Source organism: Pezoporus flaviventris, unplaced genomic scaffold, assembly GCF_033815535.1.
Source record: "Pezoporus flaviventris isolate CSIRO_AGI_PZ_B2104156 unplaced genomic scaffold, CSIRO_AGI_Pfla_v1 ptg000036l, whole genome shotgun sequence".
NCBI classification, from domain to species: domain Eukaryota; kingdom Metazoa; phylum Chordata; class Aves; order Psittaciformes; family Psittacidae; genus Pezoporus; species Pezoporus flaviventris.
In genome coordinates, this window is record NW_026892584.1 from 2,832,480 (window position 1) to 2,856,687 (window position 24,208).

At 39.0% G+C, this 24,208-nt stretch overlaps 1 protein-coding gene across 6 annotated transcripts in view; it reads right to left on the bottom strand.

Moving 5' to 3' along the window:
* The window catches only part of CD44 (CD44 molecule (Indian blood group)), a 59,447-nt gene that overhangs the window by 9,617 nt on the left and 25,622 nt on the right, over positions 1 to 24,208 (bottom strand). The window contains exons 4-9 of one of the 6 annotated variants that reach the window (XM_061462853.1): positions 23,555 to 23,626; positions 22,635 to 22,883; positions 20,962 to 21,057; positions 3,912 to 4,097; positions 1,879 to 2,139; positions 860 to 1,045 (exon numbers count right to left, since the gene is read on the bottom strand). In XM_061462853.1, the coding sequence (XP_061318837.1) occupies positions 860 to 1,045; positions 1,879 to 2,139; positions 3,912 to 4,097; positions 20,962 to 21,057; positions 22,635 to 22,883; positions 23,555 to 23,626 (1,050 nt within the window). The remainder of the gene's footprint in view (positions 1 to 859; positions 1,046 to 1,878; positions 2,140 to 3,911; positions 4,098 to 20,961; positions 21,058 to 22,634; positions 22,884 to 23,554; positions 23,627 to 24,208) is intronic. The other 5 variants (XM_061462854.1, XM_061462856.1, XM_061462855.1 and 2 more) reach the window with 5 other exon arrangements.

Here is a 24,208-nt window from a genome sequence, read left to right on the forward strand (position 1 = left end):
AACGTGCATGAGAATAGTATTTAGATTATTGTGCATGAGAAGTAGCATTTTGAAAAAAGCTATCTGAAGATGATTATTTGGGTGGAAGCTGCATTTGGGAATAAGTCCCTTCATTTTCTGTACTTATTAACATGTGACAACACACACAAAGAAAGAAATATTGTATGTAGTAGAATCAGTAAACACTGTTACTGTTGACAACACTAACTACCTGAAGAAAATAACCCTTTAAAGAAAAAGGAGTTGTTCCCAAATAAAACGTCAGTTACAGCCCAGTAACACCACTATAATTATAATCACTGGCAAGATACCAACAGCAAATGCACCTAGGAGAAAAAAAAAGAAAAAAGAAAAAAAGAAAAGGTTTCACAGATAATTACTTTTTTTTTTTTTTTTGGATACATGTTCAGTTAATGCAGAGGGAATACAAATGGGGAAAAAGTGACAGACAGTTAATTTAATTTTAACATAGTTACCATTTGTGCTCGTCAGAAAAGAAAGACAAACTGCAATCACACAGGTATGGGAATGAGGAGAAAATTTACACTTTCTCGCTATAATAGTTACGTTAACACATACAGAGAACTGAATAAGAAAAAGTTGTATGCAAACCACTATTTTAAAGGGGTTAGTAAATAACCTCTGCTTTGTAAAGAAAGAGATTCCCTTTAAAGCCATCTTACAATATGGCTGTAGTGAAAAATGAAAACAAACAAAAAAAACAAGGCACCAAAAAAGGAAATAATATTATAACAATTCACAATTATAGTTAGTACACATTTTTTTCGACAATTGCCACTGTCCAAAATAACAACTAAATGACTGATAAATGAAAATACTTGTAATTTATAGTTCTTACTAGTAGGAAGAGGGGTCTGTAATTCATTAAGATGATCTTCAATGTCTGGGAAAACTCCAGGTATCCAACTGACATGGGAACCATGTGTGGTGTTTGCTTGTTCATTGTCACTTCCAGGTGGAGACCCAGGTACCAGTGGCTCCTTGGTTGTTTTTTCTTGTTGAACATCATCCATGGACTGTGTGACTGCCATGATGATGGCATGATCAGCTTTAAAAGTGAGCACTCACAAAACCACCACCCATGTTATTTCCCTTTCCTGTACCACAGTGAGCCAGAAAGCATGTCCATCCTCCTTATTCAAAGCACCGAAGGAGAGAAGACATGAAGACCTCCCCTTCTTCAACAGTCACTGGCTTCTGAAAGACCCTCAAACACCATATACATGCTCACCACATTGGAGGGAGATGTTGACTACACATACAGATTCCAGTGACAGACAGAGAGGGAAGACCTTCAGAAGAAGTGACCAGCAGCAAAACCTGACCCTGTGACTCAGGAGTGAGCAGCCATACTGTAGCCAGATGTGTGGTCATCTTGCCTGGCAATCTACTGGTGAGGAGGAGTAAAGAATTGATGGCAGAATTTATGGGACATAATTCTTCTGTGATTGCCTTGCCCTCACCACCGGGACTCCTCAGTGATGGTACTGCTGCTGAGCCACAGGAGCAAGGCATCTGCTTAACCCACCATAGCACCTCCACCACACCAAAGATGGTGCCAAAGCATATCAAGCCTGAACCCACTGATGTGCAAAAAAGAAAGATGGGACTGGGGATTCAGACCACCAAAGCACAAAGTGAAACATGCTTCAGCAAAAGACATAAACCACCAAGTGTACCAGCAAGAAGATCATTCTATCAACAGCATAGATCCCACCACTGATTTTTGCACTGTAAGTCCACAGCAAGAATGCAGACCCCCAGGATAAGAAAGACAGGGAAAGGAACCAATTTCAGAAGAAATAATGACTCATTTCATGCCAGGCATGAGAAATGAGTATGATCCATTATTCTTACTGGTACCAGTCAGAGGAGCGTCATCACCAGCTTTGTTCGTACTAGCTGTGGTCCTGTGGAGGACCTCATCCCCAGGGACGTCTGTGGGATGTGTGATGCCTTCGGTGCCCTGTTCTGGTTCATTATCTGAGGGCAGAGGTGAATGAGTTTGGTCTTCGTGATGGGCACCATCAGGAGAGGCAGTAGCTGTTACCACAATGTGAGGTGCCCAGACTTCTTGGGTTATATCTTCCGGTTTCAGAACACCCATGGAGGCTGTGACTGTTGCAATGATGGCTAAGTTAACTTCAAAGACATTTATAAAACCTCACCTTATGTACTTTTCCCTCTCTATTTTATCTAGCAAACTCTACTTTTAATTTGTTAGCCAATGTAAAATATACATAAAAAATACTCCAAACCAACCAACCAAAAACCACCCCAAAACCAAACAGCAAACAACAAAAAAGCCACAAGTAAACGAGATCATCTATATATGTCACATTATTTTTGGGTGTCTCTTCCTTCATTAATACCCTACTGGTCACATTAGTATAATAGTTGCTTATTCATTTCTTAAGTTTCAGTGTGGATTAAGCATATAAAGCAAAAAGAGATAGCAGCAACTTCAACTATTTGACCTTGAAAATACTGCCATGTTAAAAAATGGGATATTTTAAGTTTAGTTAAGCATCTCTCTTTTCCCATGAGATGATCATAAAAATATGTGCTGGTCTCCCAGGAGAAGAACTGAAAACTTATTCAAATAGAAAATTAGGACCTGGAATTATTTAATGGACATCTTTCACACATCATTCTGGCAGTGCTAAGACTGCTACCAATGCAAAAAAGTAAGCATGTCACAAAAGCAGGCTAAGAAGTTGGAATAACTTAACTAAATGCATTGTCAGAATTTCCAAGTGTTCAAAAATATTAACTGAATAATAAAGGTTAATATTTATTTAAAATTACGCCACCAAAAGTTAACATTAATAAGCAAACCAAAAGATGCGTTTCCAAACAGTGGCCTAAAGTGTTAGTTGAAAATACCTACTAATCACTATTTAGATGAGAGAGAAAAAAATAATATGATTTTCAGAATAAAATGAGTATAAGGATTCCCATCATTACATAGGAATAAGATTCAAATTGATGGAAAATATTTGAATTAATTGCAAAATTGTAGCTGGGTTTTCATATTTACAATTGGTCTGTCAAGTGACATAAAACTTGCAGGACTGAGGAAAATTAAGTGCGAAGCTTTGCAGGATCTCTTCCACACTTAGAAAACAGGAGTAGGGAGTAAAGAGCTATATTTCAAACCACACAGCTTTTGGTTTTTATAGCTCTTCAGCAAACCCTAAATGTTGCAAATTAAATAATCCTGATAAAACTGGATTTTGAAGAAGAAAAGGGAAAGCATAAATACTAATTTTCCTTTAGATTCTTTTTTTTTTTTTTAGAAAATGCAAGAAAGATGCAAAAAGTTCCAAAGTACTAAAATGTCATTAAAATTCATTATTAAATAATAAAAGTATTAGAATAAAAAAGCAATATTTTGATTTGGGAAAATTTTAATTGGATAACATGCAAAGCTTGGGAATCAGGGTTAGAACCATGCTGAACTACATGCACAAACTGCTGTAAGTTATGCCAGAGTTCAAAGTAATAAGAGAATCTGTGGCAACACCAAGATCAGGAAAAATTAGACATGAAAAACTGTTTTTATGTCTATGAATCACTTACAGCACCAGCCATTGCCACAAAGCAATTGCTTTCTCAGTATCATGTTCTACTAAAAATAAACGTGAGAATAGCTGGGGGACATAAGAAACAGGACACCCAGGGGAATAAAGAAAATCCTTAAGCAAGTAGAAATTCTTGTTGAGATGTTCACATGCAACAAAATCATAAAAATGATTTTTGCACTGTAAGTCCACAGCAAGAATGTAGAAGCCCAGGATGAGAAAGATAGGGAAAGAAGCCAATTTCAGAAGAAATAATGCCTCATTTCACACCAGGCATGAGAAATGAGTATGATCCATTATTCTTACTGGTACCAGTCAGAGGAGCGTCATCACCAGCTTTGTTCATACTAGCTGTGGTCCTGTGGAGGACCTTATCCCCAGGGACATCTGTGGGATGTGTGATGCCTTCGGTGCCCTGTTCTGGTTCATTATCTGAGGGCAGAGGTGAATGAGTTTGGTCTTCGTGGTGGGCATCATCAGGATAGACAACAGCTGTGATCAGGGTAATTTTGTCAGCTGTGAATTACATATGTGTACTTCTGTGCCCTCCCATTCCCATCAAGTCCTAGTCTCCTGTTCACTTTAAACCACAGCTACCCTTTCCTCACCACAAAGCAAGGGAGACCTTCTGTCCTCCCATACATTACTGCTTCTCTCCCAGTTTATCTATCAGACATTTTTATTTGCTATTCTCATCTACTGAAATAATTAAATTACCTTTCCTCTTATTTCAGGAGTAAGTCGTGTTTCTCATATCATGTTTTTAGAACATTATTTTGATGTCCTAGATGGCATGCGTTATATAAGACTGCATCATGATATTGTGTCATGCCAGTTTTATAAATTACTTGCATAATCCTATGCACCAGAGGGACAAATGTTTCAACAAAATGCATGAAAAGAACATTCTTTCCCTGGATTAATATTCACAAATTAAAAGCATTAACCTGTAGATGTACAAATATGCATAAATATGTATAGTAAAGAAGGTTGCGTTACACCAAATAACGTAACGTATGTAATGAGATACACGCAATTCCAAATTCAATACAGTCAGGCTTTGCTAAGGAACAGGAAGTACTGAAAATGGTCTCCGTAACTAAAAATAATAAACATTGTATATAGAGCTAAAATTGAAAGCTTCTATCTCATCACCACCCAAGCAGAGCACAGAGAAAATTAATAACTCTATAATTTATAACACTGTCTTAAGTTACTCCTCACTACAAGTTTGTCCAGTATCTTTCCAAGACAGACCATCTGAAAGTCAGAAGTTATGAAATATACCTGATTGACTAGTACCTGTAGAGGGTGAGTCTTTTTCATTACTATTCTTTCTGGAAGGAATAATTCTATCCATTACAGCAGCTTGTGTGGTGTAATTCTCTCCCTTGTCCCAGCCTGGATACACCATTGGGTCTTCCACTGAGTTGTTCTGTTTGGCCCCATGGTTTGAGGGCATAGCTGTTATGATGATGGTGAAGCAATTATGAACCGAGTATATAAAGATCCATTTCTCATATTATTCTCCTCTTCGGTTCTTGTCTCTATGACAGGCCTTGCTCACATTTCTACTACATTTAATGGCAAAGAGAAGTAAAGCAGATTTGCTTCTCATTCTAGTTTATGTTTAGAAAAGCTGCTTGCTGTCACCAATAAGACTGACTCCTTGAACATACGCTTTTCAGAAAGAAGATATCTCATTGTTTTTCAAAAGTATTTCCCCAAATCATGCTGATGGCTTTGTGTTGTTGAATATCAAACCAGAATAAACTGATGCAGAATTAAGAGCAGCAAAGGCAGAAATAACTGGAAGAATTTGACCCATCAGTAAGATTTTAATCACAGAATTTGAGTGTATTGATTATATACAATTTTTTCCCCTCAGAATTTCATATTTTATTAGCTTCATTATCTCTAGGAAAATAGACAAAGGAGTCTGACAGAGGGTAAAGCTAGCACATGCTGCAAATTTGCAAATGCTGCACATAACAAGACAGCATTCAACCAGAGAATAGTTGATATTGCAGTTATTTTGAAAAATATTATGATATCCTTATCAACCACTCTATAGCTTTTATTAGACAGTCACAGCAAAAGAGTATCCAAATTGTATAAGGAGCATTACTTTCCTTACCCCCCCAACTCAAAAACCCAAGAAAATTGCCTCAGTATGTCAAAATTTTAATTGCATATATGTCAAATTATATTGCTATAGTAATACGGTATAGTATTTTCATATATGAGTATTACACTGTACTGCATCACCAGATTTTTAAAGGATGTTGATGAAACAACTGGGGTTGATATCTTAGAGGAATGTGGACTTAGGGTCAATTAATGCAGTGGTCTACGCAAAACTTTTGCTAACAAGGTTACGTTCAGTTGAAGGAATAAATCCATGTTATACATCATCTCAAATAATATTTATGTTATGCTTGTTTTCAGTGACCCATGTTTGATGATGTGCAAGAGCTGATGCTGACTGTGTTAAATTCACTGTTGGCAGTACTTAGTCACATCAGTCATTAACTAGTAATCTTAGTACGCTCGCAGGAACAGAAACTGATACACACCAATTTTAAGTTACTATCTTTATAGTATAATTTGATCTTTTACATTTCAATTGCTTCAATCAGTAGAAGAGAGAAGCCTCTCTTTTATTTTACACTATGCTTTGTTTTCTCTTCATCACCAGTATCATCTTGTCATAGCTCAAAAGCAGAGTGAGTAGATGTTATAGGTAAGATAAGATTAAATTGAAATAACTCAGCTAAATAACTTATCTCATTTTAGATAAGTTATAGATATAATTGCTGTATTAACAAAAACTGAGCAAAAACCCCCACAGGTCCAATAATAACTTGCAAGAAGGGAGTTAACACATCTCCCAAATAAGTGAAAATAGAGCAGACATTATTCTTTCTCTGTTTAAACATTCACTGTTTCCTACAGATACAATCCCGGTAGATAGCCTATTAAAACATTGTGCCTGCATAACACAATGCAAAACATAAGAGACAGTTACAGAATTAATTTACGATAGGTCTTGACACACAATCCAAGTAGAAGAGAAAGCAAACCTCAGGAAAGGGTCTGTAGAATAATTAAACAAAAATCCCAAACATCAGAATTGCTCAGGTTTATTCACAGAACCTCCATATGGCCTCAGAATGCAAAATTGTTAGTAAAAAATAAAATCCTAAGCCTAACCTTTAATAAACCCTCATAGTTTACTAAAATGTGACCTGTAATATTACCTGTATGTGAAGATTCCTTTTCAACATAATTTTCAACTGTAACAGTAATTTCATATTGTTTAATACTCCCAGTGATATTTGCAGGATTTTGTTCTTGACTGATCCATCCAGAACGAGCACTGTGCAATAGTGGATGTTGGGTTGGTCCTTGATGATTTTCATTTTCACTTGTAACTAGTGTTGATAAGATGACGATTAAATCAGTAATGATCAAAATAGCCAACACCAGTCCTATTATTGTCACTTTCATCATCTATACAGGAAGGACGCTTGGATTTTGTATTTTGTCTTTTTCCTTCCAGTGCTACATTCAATGTGAAATAAAAGATGAAAGAAAAGGGAAGTCCTTCATAAACCCTATCACACAAAAGCATCACCAGGATAAGAAGAAGACTGAAGTGTGCTAGAAATTATCCCAATGACCAGTGGCAGAGAAAAGCTATAGGAGAAGCAGTGGAAGAATACAAATAAAGAAGAACTTGCACCTCTAGTTTGTAATTATTAATACTAACTTAACTGTTGAGTCTGTGTATTCTGTGTTTTTAAAAGTAAAAAAGATGATGCACTTTCTCTTTTGAGTCACAAGGCTGGCTCCAGTGAAATTGTTATTTCTTCTGGGACTGGATGAGTGAAATAAGTATGTTTATCTATTCAAAATTGAAAAGCATACTTGTTTTGAACTCAGTAATAACTAAAGCTCTTACTGATAGATTTATCAATGTTTACATAGCAGAAGGCGCAGTCAGAAATCACCTGAAGTACCACCACCATAAGAGATTTTCTAATAAATATGAAAAGACTTATAAAAGATGCAGTAAAAAGAAAAAAAAAAAGATACCTATAACATTAAAATGAGCATTAGAACTCAGTTTGAATTACATTTTCCTGAGGTATCAGATGTTTTCATGAGCAATATATTAACGACAAAGCAAAGGTCTTTAAGCAGAGCATACAAAGAACAAAGAATAAGCTGGACCTAGTACATATGACATGTCACCAGCTAGAGAAACTTTTGTTTCCCAAAGAGAACAAAACTGAAGGCTTTGTTCACATTCAGGCAATGAAATGTTCATAAAGAGGGCACTCATGCAAATATTACTCATCATTTTTGCAATTAAATCAATTACTTGCAGATTTTCTTGTAAAAAAAGCAAAGTTAATTTTAACTAATATATAAATACCACTGATTAACAATACTTCAGAAGTAAATGAAAGTTATCACAAAAATTATTTCTGGCTGATAAGTGACTGTATCACCTGTTCTGATGCCAATTGTGTAAACTTTCACTGTTCAAAACAGAAGGACAGGTATCTAGTGGCTGAAGGCAAATTGTAGAAATCCAAAGAATGTCTAAATCCACAGAAAATGTTTGGTTTTATAGAGAGGTAGAGCAAAGATAGGCTTGGAATGACAGATAAATGTTATGGATGCTACCTCTCAGGGTTCTAGTATAAATAACTAGGAAGTATAAATATACTAACTGAGGTTAATGGCATGGAAATTGCAACCAGCTGCATCACAACAATGTTATACTTCACTGAATTATTTCACAAATCTAAATATTATTTGAAATGCTTAATTGCTTTACCCCTGCCAGCAGAGCGAGGATATTGCTCTTCTTCATCTGTATGAGCAGGGTTCCAGTGATCTTGTGTGGAGATTTCCAGAAGTGTTTCATGTTGTGAGTCTGTAGCTGTTAGGACAGTGAGGTATTCAATACTAATCATGGTCCACATCTACCTCTATTACTCTACTGTTAGTGTGTGCCATAAAGATGATGGAGAACAGAAATTCATGCACAGCTTAACTATAGTATTTTTTTATCAAATCCCTTTACATCAAACCAGTTGTTCTTCTCTTTGCATTGGACAGATGCAAAGTTTCTCAAGAAGAATGGGGAAAATAAGCAGTAGAAGAAAAACGTATGCCAGAAGTAATGCAAACTTTCAAACTCAAGTTTGAAGAATAACGCTACACCTACAGATACGATAGATATCTGAATAGATACTGAGCACTCAAGAAGCGCTCAAATTCACGTTAGAATACTCACCACTAAGCTCAAAAGCTATGGTCAGCAAAAAACCCCAAAGCACAGCCACCAGGAAGCCAATTTTAGTCAAGAAAGTTGCAATACACTTAAACAGATAAAATAAAACTTCCGTAAGAGCCTATGAACAGAGACTCTATACGTTTTCACCCATGGAGCATGCAGAAACCACAAAGTCATAGAAGGTAGTTGGATTGCAATATGCCGTGAGGAGCAAGTCACCAGTGCAGAATCCCCAAAATAAACAAACACCAGAAATGCCCCCAAATTAGGGAAAAGAATAAAAAATCCCAAAGTGAGATGACTTGCTCATTTTCTATTTTCTTCTAAAAACAAAGACCACTGCTGAAAACAGCCCCAGAAATACTCTACAATATTCAGGGAAATTTAAAAAAAAAAAAAAAAAAGCTTATGAACACTGATTTATAAACATTACTGAGTAAATAAGTGCACAGGCAAAAGACACAAAACCATGCTCAAATTATGTTAAACTGCATTACAAAAAGGGAATAGATTGTTATCTTTCTACAAATAAGAGCGTTAGAGTATAGTCAGTAATGGCAGCACCTTTACTGAAAATAAAACCAACCCACGGCTGGATGCCATTCCCTGGTCATAAGGCCAAGTAGCAGACTGTGTGCTTCAATGAAACACAGCATTTGGATTTGATCCTCATACATGGTGGTTTTCAGGTTTCAAGATAAAATCATTTAAGATATGGATAGGTTTCTGGTTAAAAAGAGCTATTGGATGATGACAGTGCAATTATTCATATAAAGAAAATCAGACTAAGTATTAAAATATCGGACTTCTATTATTGAATTGTGCCTAAACATCTGAGGTCACAAAACATGACACTGTGTTAGAACAGTGCATGGTAAAAATGGAAGGTAACAGCTGTGAGACCATTTTGTTGACATTCCCCAAAGAAAAGGACACTTGGGGTTCAGCCACCTGAGAGCATGCCTGAACATCATCTTCCACAGACAGGAAGTTACAAGCGCATAGACGTAGATTATAAAACGAACTGGATTTGTTTTAAAACTTTATATCAAAAAAAAAAAAATTGGGGAAACAAATATTCCTTTGTTGGAAAATCAAACTCTTGCAATTACAAAGACATTTCTAAAGGAAATGAGAAGAGCATCCAATATTCGACACAATACATGTGTGGAAAAAGAGGAGGAACACCATGAAAAAAGAAGAAAAAGAAAAGAAAGCGGGCATCCCAAGTGAAAGCTATTTCCTTACTAGTACTTGGAGCGTACTCGCCGGTGGCCACACTTCCGTCCCAGCCTGGAAACACTGTTGGGTAAATCATCTCTGAAGAGTCTTCGTCATCTGAACCATTGCCACTTGAGGTCACATCTGCTGTGATATGTTAAATCTGCCATGAAGCCCGAACCCACAGGGTCTTATGATGAGCACAGCTGCACTTTCCCATCTGCCTCCTACATGCAGTCCTTACAATCACAGAGAAGAGTGACCAGCACCATATTTCCATTGGTGCACATCTCCTCTCATTTCTCCCACCAAGCCTGCCCCAAAGTAGCTCATAAGTATTTTTTGCATGGTCACAGCACTAACCAAACCCTGCCTTCTGCTAGCAGAGACAGCATAATGCATTGGCTTGAAAATATTTCCTTCCTTTCTCCCACACGTCCTTCTCATTGGAAGAGTCAACTTCTAAATTGCTTCCAATCAGGAAAAGAGAAAACCCATCTGTATCCCTTGTAAAATGACTCACACACTCATCCCTTTCAGACATGCAGAAGTACCTCCACAGTACCGAACAATGTGGACAACTGCTTGCTCACCACCAAAAGCAAAACCAGTGATACAAATCCTAGTACTTGGCCTTTCCCACTTCAAACATGTGATAATGAAAAGCAGTGACATAGAGCACACATTCAACACCCCTCCACTTAACTCCTCCAGAGCTTGCTGCCCTTGTGCTCTGGTTATTCAGGCCCTACTCAAAGCACTCTCTTAGCACAATGCTCTTTACCCTTGGTTGCCTGTGTGGGTTCCTGTGTCTTCTCTCCAGGACTTGACCACCACCACCAGTGGTTTGAGAGTGGATTCCACTGAGCTTGGGTGGTGGCTTTCTCCAGGTTGTCATGATGAGGTCCTGGAGCTGTTAGGACACGGGTCATGCAATCAGGATCTTGTTATTACTTCTTGAGAAGCACTTTTCATCCAGAAAAGTCAAGTCCACCAGCACCTTAAGCATGCTCATCCCACTGAGACTGACGTGAGTGCAAGGAGAATGTATGAACCCGTGGTATCATTACATTCCTCAGACACCTAGCCACATGCAAGCACTAGTGGCAGTCCCAAGAAAGAACCTAGTTCCTTGAGAAGAAACAGTAGAGAGCCCTGTGGGTCTTTGCTTGTGCTTCATATGGTACAAGGTTAATATGTTCCTCACAGGCGTTGCCAACAGCAGAGAGCAGATAGAATGAGATAGATTCCAGAGTAAGGAACATCCACCAAGATGGCATACCATGATGTAAAAAAGGTGAAAGAAGTATCCGTGACAGGTCAAAAGGACACCCTGATATAAGACACACACACTCCCGTTGGCCTTATGCTATCAGCAAAGCCTGCACCAGAAACACTTCCTGGTTAGGTGTCAGCATACACAGAGAGCGAGGAGCAGCTTTTCCCCTATCCTAATACCAATGCACAATATTACTAACATCTCACTTCAAACAGTAATGTTCCTATAGGTGTGTGTCAGGAATTCATGGATAGAAAAAGAGAGACATTTTTCTTTATAGAAAAATTACAGGAATTTTCAGGTTTTTTGTCTGCTGTGCCAGGTGAGCAAAACAGGTATTGGCATGAAAACAAGTATTAATTGTGACATGTACAAAGACGCTGGAAATTCTCCAATGAGAACCTGTCCATTGAGACACAATAGCCGAGGGAAACTCAAAATCAGACATTAAACAATAGAAGAGACCAATTCCAGAGGCACTGGAAGAACGCACTTCTAAGAATACCAACCCCACAACATCTAAATGTTTTTTTGTGAGGCATGGGAGAGGTATTTGAAACAAGAGCTGATGGAGAGGGCAACAAATTTCACAAAATATATGTGTGGAAAAGGAGGAGAAACATCATGTAGGGAATAGAAAAGAAGAAAGCAAGCATCCCAGGTGAAAGCTATTTCCTTACTAGCACTTGGAGCGTACTCGTCGGTGGCCACACTTCCGTCCCAGCCTGGAAACACTGTTGGGTAAATCACCTCTGAAGAGTCTTCATCATCTGAACCTTTGCCACTTGAGGTCACATCTGCTGTGATGATGTTAAATCTGCCATGAAGCCCGAACCCACAAGGTCTTATGATGACGACAGCTACACTTTTCCATCTGCCCCCTACATGCAGTCCTTACAATCACAGAGGACAGTGGCCAGCACCATGTTTCCCACAGTCCATACCTCGCCCTTGTTCTTCCCCGAAGAAATGAATCATCACTCTGCCATCTCCCTGCTGAAGCTACCCCAGTGTAGTTGTGGGCTGTGTTTGGTGCTCTGTGCATGCTCACACCCGAAGGTCACTGTACTAGCAGAATGAGCATAGTGCACTGGCTTGAAAATATTTCCTTCCTTTCTCCCACACGTCCTTCTCATTGGAAGAGTCAACTTCTAAATTGCTTCCAATAAGGAAAAGAGAAAACCCATCTGTATCCCTTGTAAAATGACTCACACACTCATCCCTTTCAGACATGCAGAAGTACCTCCACAGTACCGAACAATGTGGACAACTGCTTGCTCACCACCAAAAGTAAAACCAGTGATACAAATCCTAGTACTTGGCCTTTCCCACTTCAAACATGTGATAATGAAAAGCAGTGACATAGAGCACACATTCAACACCCCTCCACTTAACTCCTCCAGAGCTTGCTGCCCTTGTGCTCTGGTTATTCAGGCCCTACTCAAAGCACTCTCTTAGCACAATGCTCTTTACCCTTGGTTGCTTGTGTGGGTTCCTGTGTCTTCTCTCCAGGACTTGACCACCACCACCAGTGGTTTGAGAGTGGATTCCACTGAGCTTGGGTGGTGGCTTTCTCCAGGTTGTCATGATGAGGTCCTGGAGCTGTTAGGACACGGGTCATGCAATCAGGATCTTGTTATTACTTCTTGAGAAGCACTTTTCAGCCAGAAAAGTCAAGTCCACCAGCACCTTGAGCATGCTCATCCCACTGAGACTGACGTGAGTGCAAGGAGAATGTATGAACCCGTGGTATCATTACATTCCTCAGACACCTAGCCACATGCAAGCACTAGTGGCAGTCCCAAGAAAGAACCTAGTTCCTTGAGAAGAAACAGTAGAGAGCCCTGTGGGTCTTTGCTTGTGCTTCATATGGTACAAGGTTAATATGTTCCTCACAGGCGTTGCCAACAGCAGAGAGCGGATAGAATGAGATAGATTCCAGAGTAAGGAACATCCACCAAGATGGCATACCATGATGTAAAAAAGGTGAAAGAAGTATCCGTGACAGGTCAAAAGGACACCCAGAGGTAAGCACACCCATTAGTGACAACCCCAGGAAGTTAATGCTGCCAAGGACCTGGGGCTCAGAACTAGGGCCATTCCATGCAAAAGACACACACACTCCCTTTGCCTTGATGCTGTCAACAAAGCCTGCACCAGAAACACTTCCCAGTTAGGTGTCAGCGTACACACAGAGGGAGATGGAAGTTTACCCCTATCCTAATACAAACACAAAATATCTACTAGAAACATTGCATCTCAAACAGTAAAGTTCCTATGAGTTTGTGAGAGCCATATAATGATGGACAGGGAGATTTTTTTTTCATTATAGAAAAGTTACAGGAATTTACAGCCTTTCTGTATGCAGTGCCAGGCAAGCCAAATAATTACTGGCACAAAAACAGTATTAATTGTGACACTCACATAGCGGCTGGAAACTCTCCAAAGAGGAACTATCCCTTTAGACAAAAAATGCCACGAGGGAAACCCACAGATCCAATATGAATCAATATGGCACATTACTTCTAGAACCACTGGAAGAAGGTACTTCTAAGGGTACCAACCCCATAAGATCTAGAAAGTTTTTCATGAGACATGGGAGAGGTTGTTGAAACAAGAGCTGACGGGGAAAGCATCCAATTTCCACATAATATATTTGTGGAAAAGGAGGAGAAATATCATGTAGAGAACAGAAAAAAAGAAAGCGGGCATCCCAAGTGAAAGCTATTTCCTTACTAGTACTTGGAGCATACTCGTCGGTGGCCACACTTCCGTCCCAGCCTGGAAACACTGTTGGGTAAATCATCTCTGAAGAGTCTTCGTCATCTGAACCATTGCCACTTGAGGTCACATCTGCTGTGATATGTTAAATCTGCCATGAAGCCCGAACCCACAGGGTCTTATGATGGGCACAGCTGCACTTTCCCTTCTGCCTCCTACATGCAGTCCTTACAATCACAGAGGAGAGTGACCAGCACCATATTTCCATTGGTGCACATCTCCTCTCAATTCTCCCACCAAGCCTGCCCCAAAGTAGCTCATAAGTATTTTTTGCATGGTCGCAGCACTAACCAAACCCTGCCTTCTGCTAGCAGAGACAGCATAATGCATTGGCTTGAAAATATTTCCTTCCTTTCTCCCACACGTCCTTCTCATTGGAAGAGTCAACTTCTAAATTGCTTCCAATCAGGAAAAGAGAAAACCCATCTGTATCCCTTGTAAAATGACTCACACACTCATCCCTTTCAGACATGCAGAAGTACCTCCACAGTACCGAACAATGTGGACAACTGCTTGCTCACCACCAAAAGTAAAACCAGTGATACAAATCCTAGTACTTGGCCTTTCCCACTTCAAACATGTGATAATGAAAAGCAGTGACATAGAGCACACATTCAACACCCCTCCACTTAACTCCTCCAGAGCTTGCTGCTCTTGTGCTCTGGTTATTCAGGCCCTACTCAAAGCACTCTCTTAGCACAATGCTCTTTACCCTTGGTTGCTTGTGTGGGTTCCTGTGTCTTCTCTCCATGATTTGACCACCACCACCAGTGGTTTGAGAGTGGATTCCACTGAGCTTGGGTGGTGGCTTTCTCCAGGTTGTCATGATGAGGTTCTGGAGCTGTTAGGACACGGGTCATGCAATCATGATCTTGTTATTACTTCTTGAGAAGCACTTTTCATCCAGAAAAGTCAAGTCCACCAGCACCTTAAGCATGCTCATCCCACTGAGACTGAGTGTAAGGTGAATGTATGAACCCGTGGTATCAATTTATTCATCCACCAGCAAGTATATCCAATGTTTTATCATAAGGGAAGTTAGAAAGTCCAGCAAAGTGAATAAATTCTGCAAAGCATTTTTCAGTTACACTCAAAATATATACTGTCTGTGAAATACACTCCAGTAATTTGACAAAATGCATTCTATTCTAATAGAAGCATGCACACCTTAGAAATCCCTCAGGCAAGCCAGATGATATTTTAAACTTTCTCTCTGCTAAGTTATTCATCAGTAGACTGAGAAGCAGAGTTTGGAAGAAGAACTGGCCTTCAAGTCATACAGATATTCACCAATTGTAAACATAATTTACTTAAAAATGTTCCTCTGGATTTTTTTTTTATGCAATTCCTCACAAGCAATATTTTCAAATAGCATTTAGACTATCATACCTCTATACTTGAAGAGGAAGAAAAGATATAATATACTCTTTTAATTCCAAATAGAGCCTTTAAATAATTAATTTTGAAATATTCCTTGACTCACATGAAGGACACTAGTTTTGACCAATTTTCATGAAATATATGAAAGCACTGGAAAATGCAAGACTTAGGAACCAAAGTTCTAATGATCAGAGGATAAACTCATGTTCTTCAGTACTCATGTTCCACTTATCTGTAAACCGCAAAGTGTGCAAAGTGTGCAAATTGTGCAAAGTGTACAAGGTGTATGGAATTGAAATCAGAACTGAACTTTAAGGTATAGCTATTTTTTTCAGCGAAACCTAACAGATTTAGTCTTTCTGAAAAGCTGTCCTTAACTGAATAAATACTGTCTTTTCTCATAGTCACTAATTGCTCCTAAACTTAATACAACTTGTACTATTTGTCACTGGTGTCAGAAAATGAGAAATCTGGACATTCAAAATCTGATCTGAGTGATATCAAAACCCAGGTGGTCTCAGATTTGGGGCTTTGGGATGGGACTATGAACAAAATGATAATGCCTAAAAAAATTATTAATAAGAAAACAACTGAATAAGTAAATAATTGACACCTGACTTGCTGTAATCACAGCAAAATTATCACCTCTTTCTGCTTTCCACAACAAGCCTTAGGAGCTCATTTTCTTAAGTGATCAACATGCATTCATGACTTCCTTGCATGTTAAAAATACCAATGCAGATGCTTTCCTGTCAGAACAGCCAAAGTATGGAAATAAGACATTTTTCATTGATGAGACATTTTTCAGGGAATGTTCTGGACCAAGTAAAAGGAAAATCCTTTTGGAATATCAAAATGTGTATATACATATGGATGAACACAATTCATCACAGTCACAGTTAATGTTTGAGTAACTACTTAATAACTTAGGAAAGTATCTCATTGATCAGCAACAGAATTTTATGACATTTGATCTATGGCACATCTACAGAGGAATCATAACTTCCTAATAACAAAAAGAAAAACTTGTTACAGCCAGGGGAGAAAGTCAGTGGTAAAGTGATGGCAATGTAGTAATCTGGACCGTGAACTTGGTGGAGAACATCAACAATAACATCCAAAGCCAGACTAATAATGAAAGGGGATCATCTGTAGAACAAGGAGCTGTAGTAATTGCCCGCTTCAAACCCATAGCAAAGAAGAAATTTGACCAAGCTAGAGAACTTTTCACCAAATTTAAATTTACAAATGGTGTGTAGCATAGCCACTGGTTTTGTCTCTCACCTTCACACAGTATAGAATTAGATAGATACATTTTTAGCCACCTATCTAGAAATGTATCTAATAGTTTTCCTTACTTAATTCTGAATTTTCTATGTTCCTGTCTGTGACTTTTTTGTGGCAAATTAGATTGTGACCAGGATATTCCCATGAGCTTGCACTGTTGCTCAATGTAAATAGCAGACACTGGAGCATGGCTTTACCTTCTTTTTTGTTTGTTCTCCATGCAACTTTCTCCTATGCTAGTGAATGTTTGATTGCTTCTCATGGAGATTTGTATCTTATATTTAACTTCTGATAGGAGTGCTAAATTACTGATTTATTTCTAATGAAGTAAAATCAAATGAAGTGGGTCTGACTGGCTTTAAAGTGATGTTGCTGAGTAATAACTAAAGCTTTGAGAAAAGCACAGGTGCAGTACCTTCATAATCCTTTTTTCCAGAGAATCAATTTATGAACCCTAAGCCAACAAGCAATCATCAATGCTATCACTTCTGTGATATACATCTATCAGTATTGACTTCTTTTATTACATAACTTTATAGTTATTTTGATCTTTGAAAATCTTAAATACCTATAGATTTCCCTCTGCAAAATAGTCATGCCCATGAGAAAGAATTGTTAACAATAGGAAGGAACATACCAATTGAGTTTCAATGCATTTGTTAATCAAGTAGCAAAATAAAACCTCAAAGCTTTCCTGCCTAGAAACAACTCACAGTTTTTTTGCAATGGGAACAGAAACATCTGTACATAGAAGCACTGAGTCACACATGAATACAAAAGTAAATAAATATGAAGGAAAAATCATTACCAGACTCAACCAAAGTTCTCACTGTTACTGAGTGGGATTTCCCCCCTATCCTCTTCAGGAACCTGCTTAGTAAGGTTCCATGGGATATAGCCCTAGAGGGCAGGGGGGCCCAAGACTGTTGGTTGATATTCAAGGATCACCTGCTGCAAGCTCAGGAGTGTTGCATCCCAACTAGAAGAAACTGCAGCAGGAGGGCCAGGAGACCTCCTTGGATGGATAAGGAGCTACTGAGGAAAATTTGAAGGAAAAAAGAGGCTTATAAAAGGTGGAAGCAAGGATAGGTGGCCTGGGAAGAACACAGGGACGTTGTCTTGGAAGCTAGGGACCAGCTTAGGAAAGCTAAGGCCCAGTTAGAATTAAACTTGGCTAGGGATGTGAAAGATAACAGTAAGGGATTCTATAGGCACATTGCAAATAAAAAACAGACTAGGGACAATGTGGGCCCTCTCTGGAAGCAATCATGAGAACTGACTACCTGGACTTGGAGAAAGCTGAGGTTCTCGATGACTTCTTTGCCTCAGTCTTCACTGGCAAAGGCTCTGACCACACCACCCAAGTCTTGGAAGGCAGATGCAGGGACTGTGAGAATGAAGACCTTGGGACCACTGTAGGAGAGGAACTGGTTCCAGACCATTGTAAGAACCTGAACGCATGGGACCCGATGAAATCCATCCATGGGTCCTGAAGGAGCTGGTGAGTGAAGCTGCTAAGCCACTGTCCATCATATTTGAAAAATTATGTCAGTCAGATGAAGTTCCTGATGACTGCAAAAAGAGAAATATAACCCCCATTTTGAAGAAGGGGAAAAATGGATGACCGGGGGATTACAGACCAGTCAGTCTCACCTCTGTGCCTGGCAAAATCTTGGAGCAGATTCTCCTGGAAGGCATGCTAAGGCACATGAAAATCAACAAGGTGCTTGGTGACAGCCAGCATGGCTTCACTAAGGGGAAATCCTGCCTGACCTATTTGGTGGCCTTCTATGATGGGGCTACAGAACTGATGGACAGGGGTAGAGCAGTTGATGTCATCTACCTGGACTTGTGTAAAGCGTTCGACACTGTCCCACATGACATCCTTGTCTCTAAATTGGAGAGACATCAACTTGATAGGTGGACCATTTAGTGGATAAAGACCTGGCTGGATGGCTGCACGCAAAGTCTTGTGGTCAATGGCTCAATGTCTGTCTGGAGACCAGTAACGAGTGGTGTCCCTCAGGGATCAGTGGTGGGACTGGTCTTGTTCAACATCTTTGTCAGTGACATGGACAGTGGGATTGAGTGCGCCCTCAGCAAGTTTGCCGATTACCCCAAGCTGTGTGGTTCAGCTGATACGCTGGAGGGAAGGAATGCCATCCAGAGGGACCTTGACACGCTTGTGAGGGGGGCTGATGCCAACCTTATGAAGTTTAACCATGACAAGTGCAAGGTCCTACACCTGGGTTGGAGCAATCCCAGGCACAGCTACAGGTTGGGCAGAGAAGAGATTCAGAGCAGCCCTGCAGAGAACAGCTTAGGGGTGTTGGTTGATGAGAAAATGAACATGAGCCGGCTTCAGTGTGCGTTCACAGCCCAGAAAGCCAAATGTATCCTGGGCTGCATCAAAAGGAGCGTGACCAACAGGTCAAAGGAGGTGATCCTGCCCCTCTACTCTGCTCTTGTGAGACCTCACCTGGAGTATTGTGTGCAGTTCTGGTGTCCTCAACATAATAAGGACATGGAACTGTTGGAACAAGTCCAGAGGAGGGCCATGAGGATGATCAGAGGACTGGAGCACCTCCTGTATGAAGACAGGCTGAGGAAGTTGGGGCGGTTCAGCCTGGAGAAGAGAAGGTTGCGTTTAGATCTCATAGCAGCCTTCCAGTATCTGAAGGGGGGCTATAGCGATGCTGGGGAGGGACTCTTCATTAGAGACTGTAGTGATAGGACAAGGGGTAACGGGTTAAAACTTAAACTGGAGAAGTTTAGATTGGACATAATGAAGAAATTTTTTACTGTGAGGGTGGTGAGGCACTGGAATGGGTTGTCCAAGGAAGCTGTGAATGCTCCATCCCTGGCGGCATTCAAGGCTGGGTTGGACAGAGCCTTGGGTGGCATGGTTTAGTGTGAGGTGTCCCTGCCCATGGCAGGTGGGTTGGAACTAGATGATCTTAAAGTCCTTTCCAACCCTAACTGTTCTAGGATTCAATCCTATGATTCCATCCCTTAGAGACAATGCTTTGTAGCAAAGCCTTTCACCTGGAACAAGCACTAGAAAATTCGCTACTTGCTTTCAAGGTCTGGGAGAAAATCAACCTGATCCTTCTTTTTTTCCATCCACATAGAATCACAGAATAACTAGGGTTGGAAAGTACCTTAAGATCATCTAGTTCCAAACCCCCTGCCATGGGCACATATTTATAAGGTGTTAGTCTCCACGTCCCCTAAGAAAAGATGATTGGCTGAATGATTTCTGTCTTTCAATAAAGCTTTTCCTAACTGTGAAAGACGTATAATCATTCTCACTTCATTCTGGGATTTCTAAATAGAGTAATGAGGGCACAGTTCCTTTAAGTCACATAGACCATTTGACCATCTATCAGCAACCAACAAACAATTAAGCAAATTCCTCACTATCACAGGCTTCAATGTTAGGGAAAAAAAATGTCAGCAGGAAGAAACTTTTTCCAACTGAGCACAGCTACTTAGGGACAAAGCAGAGAAAATGGCTCCTGTTCTTTTGAGCCCTCAGAGCCTGTGGAGCTATTTTTTTCTCATGCATATTGCCAACAAGGACAAAACTAGTTTTTGCAGCGCACAAGTGGTTTGGCAATTGGAACTGCCAGTTAAAGCACTACTTTGACAAGCAAGGCCATGATTTTGACATGGATTACCCACATTCACAACCATAAGCATATTAAAATAATATACAGACATTTTCATCACAAATTGACAAAAATGTCTTTTTCTACCTCAGAAATAAATTGACTTCAAGTAATAACCAGTTACACTAATTTGTGCCTCAGAGATTAAACACATGATAAAAAAAAAAAGTAGGAAACACACAACAATCATTCTGACCTCATGTATAAGCATTGACGTAAACATACAGTAAATATTTTTGCTCCCCTTGTTACAAAGAGTGAAGTTTGTTTCTGATTTAACCAGTCTGGAAAATACTGTCTTTCAATGTCTTTCCAAAACTGGAGATGATGTATACTTCACCACTTACCAGAATGCCATGCTGGAAAAAGAAAGCAGTTTTAATGCAATCTATATTTGATGTCTTTATTATAATGTATAAATCTTACTAGTACTTGCAGGATAGTGTCCACCACCTTTTTCAGGGAAATCATCAGCTGTTGTCACCAAAGAGATGTCAGGTGATACCGAAGAAACTTCATTATCTGTATGGTGACGGATGAATCATTACTATTTCCTTAGCTAAGTTGCAACTCACAACTACTTCAATTATTCTCTACTGCAAGCTTCATCCCTTCATTTATTGGTCCAAGCGAGAAGATATAAACTAGGTTCTTCATATAATTCAATCCCATAGTAAGAATATCAACAAAACAGATTATTTCAAGATGAACGTGTATTAGAGTGATAACAAATATGCAGACAATGATCTGTTCATGTGATACAAGCTCGGACAGTGCTTGAATACCAGGGACAGGGATCCTAGAGCAAGAAGTGAAGTTATTTCTATTCCACTCTTTACTCAGGTATATTCTGAGATTTAGTTCAAAACCCTTAGCTCTGCATGCAAGCAGAATTGACAACAGTTGTCATGGCAAGCAATTGAAATACATGGCATATACCATAGGGAACGGCTCTAATTCTGGTTCATTAGGAAGAGGATGATAGAATTTACTTTTAATGATGCAACCTGGTCTAGTGGAAGGTGTCTCTGCCCATGACAGCAATTGGAACTAGATGGACATAAAGGTCCTTTCCAACCCAAACCATTCTGTGATTCTACACTAACTATATGGAAAAACAAGCATAACATGTCAAGCGCATACCCACCAGTGAAAAGTGGTTTTACAATCCTAATGCTTCTGATCATTTTTTTTGTTTGTTTTAAATTCCAGTATTTATTGAAAATAATGATGCAAACTACTGGTATCCTTCACTGGTAAATTACTGGCTATTTAATAAAAAGCCTGTAATTAGAGGTAATCTTTTAGACCTCTGAAAGATGAAATGAAATGAAATGAAATGAAATGAAATGAAATGAAATGAAATGAAATGAAATAAAATAAAATACATGCTCCTCTCACAAGAAATCAAGATAAAGGAAAGTCACTCTAATTCATTAATTTGTTACTCTGCAGGACACCCTATGGCATTTATATCTGGTAGGGCTCCGTAAAAATAGAATTTGGTTTTACCACCAAAAGGAAGATATTAATAACATTTTAATTTGACATTTTTAACTCTCTGTGCATTCTGTAATACTTAGAAGATGTCCTAACCCCCCAACCCATATTGTATGAAGAGAAATCACTTGTACTCCAAACTCCTTCTTGTCATAGAACAGCTAGGGTTGAAAAGTCAATTCCTTTCAGAGAAGAGATAAGAATGTTATCCTTAGCTCTATATACCCCTAACCTCAGCCTCACAAACCTCTGTGTTCACTTCAAGAAATGGTTTTGAGACTTTACAAAGCAAATACTTTTAGTAAGAACAAGACCAGATTCTTAGGGCCATCTATTCTCAACATCCTGGGAAAGTTTATGTGAAAATATGTTGATGTGTGGCTGCTTCGTATTCCCATGCAATAAAAAAATAAAAAAAAAATAAAAAAAAAGTCCTAGGAAATCAGAATGCTTCTGTTTTCTTTCAAAGATGCACATTCTCTTTTTGCTTCTTCAGGATACAAATTAGGACAGTGCTTCTCATTCCCTCAGTAAATCCCTTAACTAGCAACGTAATCTTTCACACAGTTATTCTAAAGAAGATAAGAGTGGCAACATACTATCCTTACCAGAATCCTTCTTAGGGCTTTCTTTTTCACCCCCTCCAGAGGAATGATCTGGCAGATGTGAGACTGAAGTAGCACTTCCATAATATGAGGGGCTGGATCTCTTGATGGAGGTATCCATGGGAGTTGTGTCATGTGTTGATCCACTACCTACATTTTCATCATCTGCACCTGAGGTTGAGGACTCTCCACTAAGACGTGTGCCATCTGCATTATAACGTGAGCCATCTGCATTGTCAATCACTGTTGGAAAGAAGAAATGAAGCAGCTAATAATATCAAGGAGTTACAAAGCTGTATTTCAGTAATGCTAAACAGTTTAAGTCCTATAACAAAACAAAATAAAAAGAAACAGTTGTGGATTAATATCAGTTCATCCATTTTTGCCATCCTATCTTATCTGTCTAGATCATACATTGTTAAATTATGTCTACTGTATATATGCTAACATACATATTTGTCCAACATATAGGGCCTATTCTGCGTCAAATGTATTGATCTGAGAGTTGATTTTAAACATAAAATCTTGTCCTCTGCAATGCCAATCAGAGTTTAGAATTGGGAGGAATAATTTGTTATGAGAGTTTTCTTCCAGCTGCTTTTCTAACCAGCAGCTCACATGAGATGTAGAAAGGTTGCTTCTTAAGCAAAATCTTATATGTCAAAGAAATACTAGCAGCTCTGAGGTGTCAATTAATGTCAAATACCTATGTAAAAAATGTTTGGTAGCGTGTAAAGACAAACCAAGCTCCATAGGATTTAGGGGAAGACAAATGACTAATTGCTTTGAACATCTCTCGACCTCTTTTTCTTATGTTTGGCTTGATTTTTAATAGTTTCAATTGTTCATGTAGAAAAAGATAAACAGATCCTAAAAATGAAACATACGGTAAGTCTTTCTAATCGATACAGTACCTATTTCACCCTGATTCTCAAGGACAGAAGTATCTAGTCCTTCAATTGGTTCACATGTTTTCTCCCTTGTTTCTGTAAAGGAAGGAAAATAGAAAATATTAATTTGAGAAATTTGAGAAAAAAGTCGTGTATACCCATATTAATTGTACGGAATTACAAAACATCATCTTCAGCTATGGAAAATTGAAAACAATTTTCCAAATCAAACGTTATTCACTGATCTACCTACATTCCCTTTTTGTCCCTTCCCAGGTGGAGCACTTTAAGATAGTTTTGTCAGCTAACAAGGTTTTCCATTTCCATAACCATTCCAGAAAATTATTGCCATCAACATAAAATAACCTTATTACCCAGTTTCTACACAGACAGCTCCACTGTCTTGGCATCAGTGGCAGCTCTAATCTAATCCATTTTAGCCAGAGGGCTAAAAGCCTTCTATGAAGGTCTCTAAGACAAAGTTATAAAGCTTTGGTGGGCATGGACATTGCTGCAGCGAAAGCGTCATCCATGGGTGACAGAGGATGCAGCCCACCTGATGTTATGCCAATGAAAAATTTATTTTTAATTATACGACCACCAAGATCAAAATAAAAAAAATGTCACTGCCATCCAAATCATCAACGAAATCTGCTTACAGCTTTCTGTAAGATGTTT